General features: G+C 37.7%; 1 protein-coding gene across 2 annotated transcripts in view; it reads left to right on the top strand.

Moving 5' to 3' along the window:
* Window positions 1-8,591, top strand: part of LOC107703794 (myoglobin-like) — a 28,046-nt gene extending 19,455 nt beyond the window's left edge. Inside the window, exons 2-5 of one of the 2 annotated variants that reach the window (XM_016506514.1) lie at window positions 1,557-1,663; window positions 1,729-1,948; window positions 8,036-8,222; window positions 8,285-8,591. In XM_016506514.1, coding sequence (XP_016362000.1) covers window positions 1,557-1,663; window positions 1,729-1,948; window positions 8,036-8,176 — 468 coding nt within the window. In that variant the 3' untranslated portion in view covers window positions 8,177-8,222; window positions 8,285-8,591. Of the gene's footprint in view, window positions 1-1,556; window positions 1,664-1,728; window positions 1,949-8,035 lie in introns of both variants that reach the window. The other variant, XM_016506513.1, reaches the window with a different exon arrangement.
* Window positions 8,592-9,138: the final 547 nt, after the last annotated feature.

Below are 9,138 nucleotides of genomic sequence, written 5' to 3'. Positions count from 1 at the left end.
TGTCAACATATTCTGTTACACCAAATACACCAAATAATGATCTTTAAAAAAGCATCATATGACCCCTTTAAGTGAAACTGGAAGTCCTCAAGGTCACTCAAGTGTTTCCACATCACTGGAGCCTCAAACTGAAAATACTGCAACACACTGCACTTTAGTGACCATTAGTGCAGGGTTTCACGTCAGAGATAAATGAGTAATTATATTAGATGCTACATTAGTTTGGTTTTAGTTTAGTTTAACGTTATTGTCTGTCCAGATTGCCTGAACAGAAATTCATCTTTGACACTGGCATAGAAAATACATCCTAACAGATAATACTATACATTCACATATCACACAACAAAAAAATAAAATAAAATGAAAAATGAATACAATACAATATATATGTATGCCCACACATATGCATACACATGTGTACACACCAGAAAGATACACACCTACCCAGAAAGATACCTCATGATAATACCTCAATTAAGAATTTGGTTTAAAACAGTCACCGCCAATGGTTCAAATGATCTTTTATATAGGTTATTTTTAGCCAGCGGTATACGCAGCCTGCGCCCTGAAGGAAGCAGGAATGAAGTGGATGAGTTTGGTCTGAATATACTGCTGTCGCCTTTTTTTCCATAAAGTGTAAAAACAGCTCTTGCATTGTACTCTGTTTCTGGCCGATTATCCTATTTACTTCATTAATTACTCGTGTTAATTTATTTTTCTGTCTCATTGTTAAATTTCTATACCATGATACAATATTATGTTACCAAACAATGGTTAGGACCCTCCTATCGATGCTAAAATTTCTTAGTTTCCTGAGTAGACCTAAACACTGTCTTGCCTTCTTGTGTATATGGTCCACATTTTCCTGGAATGAGAGTTTGTCATCAATGATTGTACCTAAATATTTAAAATTTGAAACTTGCTCTACCTTTACACCTTTTATAGTAATTTGTTCATATGATACGCCAGCAGTACCGATCCTATTTTTGTTCCCACAGCATAGTTCCTTTGTCTTCTCAATGTTCAATTGTAAGTGACTATCATCAAACCACTGAACAAGACTTTCAATATACTCAAAATAAGTTAAACTATTCATGTCCAATTGGCAAGAGATTATAACCAAATCATCATTATTTTGATGAATGCAAACAATCAGCCAAACAAAATGCAAACAAACCTGAATGTCTATTAAAAATAATCTATTTTAAGATATATTTATGGGACCATTGGTACTAATTTGGCTAATATATAACAAAATTAAAAAATAATGCAAGTCAATAGGCTCTCCTGCCTGACATAAACTGGTCATATGAGTTGCATTTATTCAATGCATATGGTTTTAAAGTGGCTTTACAGCTGAAAGTGGCTTATTACCGGTCATGAGTCAAGCGAAGGCCATGTGGTGCTAATCTGACTGGCACATACTGAAGCACGTCGCCCATAAACGCCTTGTTTAATGATGCAAAAGCAATTCCAAACGCCTGAAATGTTCACAGAAGAATTTTGACTGGATATCTATGACAGGTGTGTGTTTTTTGGTTTGTCTTCTCACGCAGATGATGACCGATCACAACCGGATCATGGCCGATTACAACGTGGTTCTGGATTGCTGGAAAAATGTCAAGGCCGACTACGCGGGTTACGGAGGAAAAGTTCTGACCCGGTCAGTTCCCGACTCAATCATGATTAATGTGAATGTGGTCTGCCTGATGTTTTCTCTCTCTTCAGTTTGTTTCAGAAGTATCCGCAAACTAAGAAATTGTTCCCGAAATTCAAGGACATCCCTACATCTGATCTGGAGGGAAACGCGGTGGTGGGGGCCCAGGGCGCGATCGTGCTGAAGAAGCTGGGAGAGCTGCTGGAGGCCAAAGGAGATCGCACTAAAATCCGCGAACTGTTGGACACCTCACAAGCCAACACGCACAAGATTGACCTCGGCAGCTTCAAGGTAACCAACCACACTTTCATTCACAGACACATTCACAGGAACATTCGATTACGGCCTCTGTTCCAAAACCTAGTGAACTGACTCACTGCCTACATAGACAGCATCCTAACTGACCTAGTGCCTCAAGTGACTGGTTTTGAACGTTTACATTATTTATATATAAATAATAAACATTTACAATTTATAATTAGATAATACTAGATATAAATAATACATTATACTTAATAGTAGAATGTGCATTGAACATTGACATTGAACTTTTACATAAAAAAATGTAAAAAGTAAAAATAGTATTACTGTTATATTATAACCCAGATAGCAACATAGTGTTGGCCCAGGTCCGGCCCACATCTGGCACATGTGGAATGATGATCTGGCCCACATGTAGCGTGGAATGATGGCACTTGGGCGGACCGCTCCCGTTTGCCAGATCTGGGCCAAAAGCAGGACATAGCAATGACACATGTCAGCCAAGAGCAAAGAAATAAACCACACTGAACCTTATCTGAGCCACAAAATCTTTATATATTACTTATAGAGTCCTCTCAGCTTGTCTAGGCTTGTTAACAAGCAAAATCACTGAAGAACAGAAGAACAGAAAAAAAGACAGACAAACAGAAACTCAAGAACTACAACTGACTGCAGCCACAGCCTTAGATGAAATCAACTGAAGATAAAAGACATTAAATCTCTGAAGATCTCAGCAGATGAGAATTAAACAACTCCACAAAAAGCATCACCAGCTTCACTTATTGCTAACCAGACTGACTTTATTTCTGTTAGAGGTCTACAGAAGTTCTTATTGAGAATTAACAGGGGTTTAAATCTAATGTTTGAGCGGTCCGCCCAAGTGCCATCATTCCACGCTACATGTGGCCAGATCATCATTCCACATGTGCCAGATGTGGGCTGGACACTATGTTGCTATCTGGGAACTCACCTCATAAGTGACTGATTTTGAATGCTTTAGCTTATATTATATTTCAATAATAAAAATATTATTTTATTAAATATAAATAATAAATGATAAAACATATATAATATAAAATATGAAGAATAAAACTGGAAATTTTACTTACAAGTAAAAAGTAGTATTTGTTGCAAAAAAATTGACAAAATTACATTTCGCAGCAAAATGTTTTTGAGGAAGGCAAATACATAATAAAATACACAATAAACTAATAAAAAGTATTAAATCATTAAAGAATTGTATAATATATATGGACAGCTAGTTAAAAGTGAAAATTTAACTTAAAAGTAAACAGTTATATTTCATTGCAAAAAGGTTTTTGAGAAATACTTTACATTATTTCTATAAAAAAATTATAGTACTAGAATTAAAATAGCAGATTTCACTTTTGACATTAGCATGTTATCAAGCTAGCAACATGATACTAAAAATTCACAACACACATCAGTTTTGGATAAAATCATACTGCCTTAAATTGTTGCCAGTAGAGGAAACTCATTAGGCCTCTTCCTTTCATCTGCACGCTGACAGATTTCAGGTATTCTTAGATACACTCGGACTTCCGCACATTAACAGTCAGTCGTGTGCAGAGGTGGACAATCCAGGGGTCAGAAAGTAAAAGTCCTGCCATATGTTTATTCCACCCATGAACTCAGCAGCTGATTTCACCAGAGGAGGAACCAAGTCATTAGGCTTGTTTGAGATGCGCCTCGCCTCGCCTGAAATGTAGGCGAGAGTAGGTGGCTGCAGTGAAGGGAGGAGTGAAATAAGCACAGGCCAGATGAACAGTTCTGCCCTCTCGAAGTGGAACAGATACCAACGAGATCAAAGACAGATATCGCGTTATTCTCACACGTGTGCTGTGCTGCTGATAAACATGATATAATTTCAGTTGTGTTGCTTTATATGAAAATAAATTTGATGAACAAGACACTCAAAGTGCTTGCTATTTAATTTCATAGGAAAGGCGTATTTATCATTTATTTTTACTTTAATACAAACATGTATTTTAGATTTTTATAGAAACATGACAACGATCACATATCTCACACAGAGATCGCACTGTCATAGTGTTTGAGAATATTCATGCATAATTTAAATACATAAATCACATGAAATCAGATAAAGAAATAAAACATTTTAGAAGAGACCGCAACATCACGGTTGTCTGAACCAATGAGCATTAATCTGTGCCGTCAGTCAGTCGTTTCCCATCATGCTTTTGAGCAGCACAGTCGGTGGAGAGCAACTGCGCTCGACTGCACAATCCGACACAGCCGCCTCGCCGTCGCGAGAGCTTTTTGGCACACGTCAGCATGACATCAGAGCAAGTTGGATGTAACTCGGACACTTTTCTAACCGGCATGCATCTCGTGATGATCACCGGTGATCAGTTCTGCGCAGATTTTACTCATCTCAAACAAGCCTATTCCTTTCAAATCACAAACGAGTCTCGAGTCATATCCCAAGTCCTCAAAGAGTTAAATTTAATGAGATAATTAAGTGACTAATTAAATGATGATTGTGCATTAGTGATGAACACCAGGGGCAAGTTCAAACTCAAACCGGTGCACAACGTTTTGCTACGGTTTCCGGTTTGAATGACATGTTTCCTTGAAACGCTGTGTAACAGTGTGCAACGGGGTTTGAGATACGTTTTCTCTTGTTTGGTGGGTGTGTCAAAAATGTCAGCCCAATCAGCAGCAACATGTATATAAACCGTATTAAAAAGACAGCTGGCACAATGTAATTAACATCAAAATAAATTCACAAGAGCAAGTATATTGTTTGCACGTTTATTTACATTAAAGGCAAAATAACTTAAATAATAAGAGCACAAGTATAGATCTGGAACTTCTTTAAGTCTGTCTAAATATCATTTAGTAATTGCAATGTCGTCTGGTCCATATCCTTTCCTTAGGACGGTGTGCTCGACACTGATTAATGTAACATAAAAATACTATACATATTTATTTTGCTATAGTATTTTGGAGTGACACTTTCAAAAACTTTTCTATACCCCTCTGATTATATAATGGTAAATATTACAATATCATAGCGCAACAACAGTGATCAGCAGTAATGATAAGCCTAATACTCACAATAAATATAATAAGGCCATATAGATCATAACACAGTCTCGGAGGTAAGAAGTGGATTATTCTTCACCTGAAATGTTTGTCTTTTCATCCTGAAATACGAGGCAAATGTTGTATCACAATAAATAGGAACCAAAGTTCGCACAAATCCCTTCACTCGATTGGGACATTCTCTTTTATTCTGGAGGGCAAGGGCAGTGACTGTAACATCGAGCGTATTTTGCAGTATTAAACGCGTATTTATACCGATTTCATCAGGCTCCGAAAATTCTTCAAAAAGAACACAAAGAATGGCCTTCTCAGCTGCCATAGTTGCAACTCTTGCGTCATCAGAACAGTGTGTTCAACGCACCACCGTTTTCGTTTAAAAAAACGTTTTGCACCGTTTTGTCGAGGCTGAACGCAGCCCTGCTGTTATTTTTTTTAGAATTACAGAGGATCAGATGCTGATGTTTTATTGGTTAAAATTATGCCACCATCATGGAGATCAGTGTTTTGCTTTAGACCTCGCCCGTCGGGTCGCAGGGGAGGACTAATGACTATATACAAAAAAACCTTCAATGCCAGCTACTCTTGGTTGAACCACCGCAGAGTTTTGAACTGCAACGGTTTCAAATCGCAGCTACAAACCCTATTACAGTCGCTTTAGTGTATTGGCCTCCGAAACCAAATAGAGTTTTTGTTCAGGAATTTTCCGATATTTTGAGTGAAATGTACACAAAATATGATCGCTTTTTAATATTGGGTGATTTTAATGTCCATATTTGTTGTGGCAATGACATGCTTTCAAGTGAATTTATAAATTTGATTGAGTCATTCGATTTGCAGCAATGGGTAAAAAGCCCCAACCACAAATTAGGCCATATGTTAGATCTGATTTTAACCCATAATTTACAAGTTGATGATGTAACTGTTTGTGAAACTAATTTCTCAGATCATATGCCAATCCTTTTTAAGACTTTTATTGCTATTCAACCTGTTTATCTAGAAGACTCTTTGTGTTGGTCAAGGAGACTAAGTAGTACCTCCAATGTTGAATTTTCTGCACTGTTCAAAACAAAATGTAATATATCTATGCTGGAAACATCTCTACAGCATTTTAAGTGAGTGAGTGACATTTTCTATTATTAATTCTGTAATTCAACCTTTGAGTAATGTGTATTAAAAGTCCTCAGTTATTTCCTGTGAGGACTTTTTACATTTTTTTTAGCCAAAGGATTGCTGATCAACGTGCTCAGATTCCTCTGGTGAAAACGGATCCATCTGACTATCCTGCTTGCATTGCTGAATTGAGGGTTTTTGAGCCTATTATGTCGACTATGCTGCAGGATATTGTGCAAAAAATGAAACCTACATTCTGTGCAAATGATTTCATACCTAGTCATTTGTTAAAGCAGACCTTTGATTGCATATCACTGAGTTTAGCACATCTGATCAACAAAAGTTTGTCTAGTGGAATATGTCCACTAGAGTTTAAACATGCTGTGGTGACACCTCAGCTAAAACGACCAAATATAGCTCAGGACGAAATGCAGAATTATAGACCAATCTCTCAGCTGTGCTTTGCCTCAAAAATCTTAGACAAAGTTGTATTGCAACAACTACTTTCATTTCTAAGCGAAAATTCTACAGGAGAAAGGATTCAATCGGGGTTCAAAACAGCCCACAGCACTGAGACAGCATTATTGAAAGTGTTAAGTTATATTTTCCTGGCCTTAGACAAAGGAGATGATGTTGTTTTGGTGTTGCTTGATTTGAGTGCAGCTTTTGACATGATCGACCATAACATCCTCATCTCCCGTCTTGAACATTTAGTAGGGCTAAAGGGTACAGTCCTGACATGGTTTCAGTCCTATTTGAGCAATAGATGTTTTTCAGTTAATTATAATAATAAAATCTCTGGTAAAAAACATCTTCCTTGGGGGGTTCCGCAAGGCTCTATCCTTTCTCCTATACTTTTTTCTCTATACTTGCTCCCTCTGGGCAGCATTTTTAGAAAGTATGGTGTATCATTTCATTGTTATGCCGTCGACACGCAAATGTATCTACCGATCAGACATTCCACAAATTAATTTGAGTAATTTCTAGAGTGTTTAAAGGACATAAAAAATTGGTTGTCGAAAATTTTTTTAATGCTAAATGAGGAAAAAACAGAGGTCATTGGTTTTAGCCACCCAAATAACTCCACAAAAAATGTATTAGATGCGTACGATCAGAGAATCAAAAATTACTTGTAGTGCCTAGAACAAATCGCCTATATAAAGGCGATCGGGCCTTCGCTGTGATAGGGCCAAGACTTTGGAATGAGTTGCCCCTGCCGATCAGGTCTGCCAAATCACTGTCAATTTTTAAGAAACTGTTGAAAGCACATCTAATGTTGGTAGCATACAATGATTGAGGTGGTATTTTATATGCCAATGTGGTGTTTTATGTTGTCGATGTTTGTTTTCATTCTTGTACCTTTCATGTAAAGCACTTTGGTTCAACCTTGGCTGTGTTTTAAATGGTGCTATATAAATAAACAAAAACAAGAAAAAAAGAGACACCTTCATGATGTTCATTCAAGTGATTTAAAAGCAGAAAGCATAAGCTCATCTGTTGTCTCAAGCTTTTAATTCAGCAATGTGTAGATGCACAAATGTTTGTTGAGAAGCAATATTGCAATTGCTTAAAAGCAAACAAATTTGAAATATTAAAAGGGTCAAAAGCCCGACTAAAGCAAACACTGATCTCCATGATGGTGACATCATTTTAACCAATAAAACATCAGCATCTGATCCGCTGTAATTCTCAATAACAGCAGGTGTTCGTCACTAATGCACAGTCATCATTTAATTAGTCACTTAATTATCTCATTAACTTTAATGTGTGATTTGTGATTTGAAAGGAATGACTTGGTTCCTCCTCTGGTGAAACCAGCTGCTGAGTTCATGGGTGGAATAAACATATGGCAGGACTTTTACTTTCTGACCCCTGGATTGTCCACCTCTGGTCGTGTGTGTGTGTGTGTGTCGACAGCTGATCACTAAGGTGCTGGTGGAAGTGATGGTGGAGAAAGCGCGTCTGGACGCGGCCAAACAGGGCGCACTCGAGAGAGTCATGAACCACCTCATCAGCATCATCGATGGCCGCTACGAGGAGATCGGATTCAACGGTTAAACGACACGCTGAGCGTCACGAACTCAGCGGGATCATAGAAAAAGCGCTTGTCTTGTTAATGCCATTACTGAACAGAAGTTACTGTGCAGCTAATACGATAAAAACTAACCATAGGAAACAAATAAAAAATAAACATGCAACTGTGTTCAGAGATTTTTGTCAGGGCAGCGCCATGTTTAATTTTGGCGGGAATGAAAACGAGGCTGGAGCTGAAGTACAGCGCGTTTGATGGATTGACAACATGCTGATCGTTCAGCGTTAAACTTTCAGTAGACAAAACTCCATAAACAGTTTTGAAAGTTGTGAAAATTACGTGATCTTTCTACAGCGCTTGTATAGCCCCTCACAGCCTCGCTTTCATCCGCGTTAGATTCAAAATGATGAAAGTCAACTGGAATGAGCAGAGCCAATCACGTTAGGTACTTTGCTAAACCTCGACTTCTTGTTTATATTCTTCTGTATTTCCCAGAAATCTTTATCCTCAGAAAACTGCGGGCTGATCTGCAGCCGTGCACGGTCACTGCTGCCTTAAATTGTTGGCAGCAGGGGCACAGGAGACATTTTCAAAGTCAGGGGGACCAAACTGTAAACAAAAGACCAGATAGTAAGATCAGATTTCCAGATATCGGACCACCACTGCAGGCTCACTGTCGGACCACCATCATATCTTAAACTTGCCTGATCATTGAACTGGATTAAATCTTATTTAACACAGCCTAATTCAGTTTGGTTTCATATATATTGCCTGATAAGCTTTCAAATGTCCACAAACAGATATTGCAATACTGGAAAATGATATTTACCCACAACTTTACACCACATTAAGCCATCTTGTGAAACAATAGAATTATTAAAATAAATAGGAAGATGCTATTTAAACAAGAAAGGTTTGAGAGAAAAGTTCTTTATGTTGTCGATTTGATAGATGAAGATGGTCAGTTAGTTCAGTATAATGCATTCAT

This window comes from Sinocyclocheilus anshuiensis, unplaced genomic scaffold (assembly GCF_001515605.1).
Source record: "Sinocyclocheilus anshuiensis isolate Anshui unplaced genomic scaffold, SAMN03320099.WGS_v1.1 scaffold274, whole genome shotgun sequence".
NCBI classification, from domain to species: Eukaryota; Metazoa; Chordata; class Actinopteri; order Cypriniformes; family Cyprinidae; genus Sinocyclocheilus; species Sinocyclocheilus anshuiensis.
The sequence above is the reverse complement of the archived record's forward strand: the minus strand, read 5'-3'. Positions and strand labels throughout refer to the sequence as shown.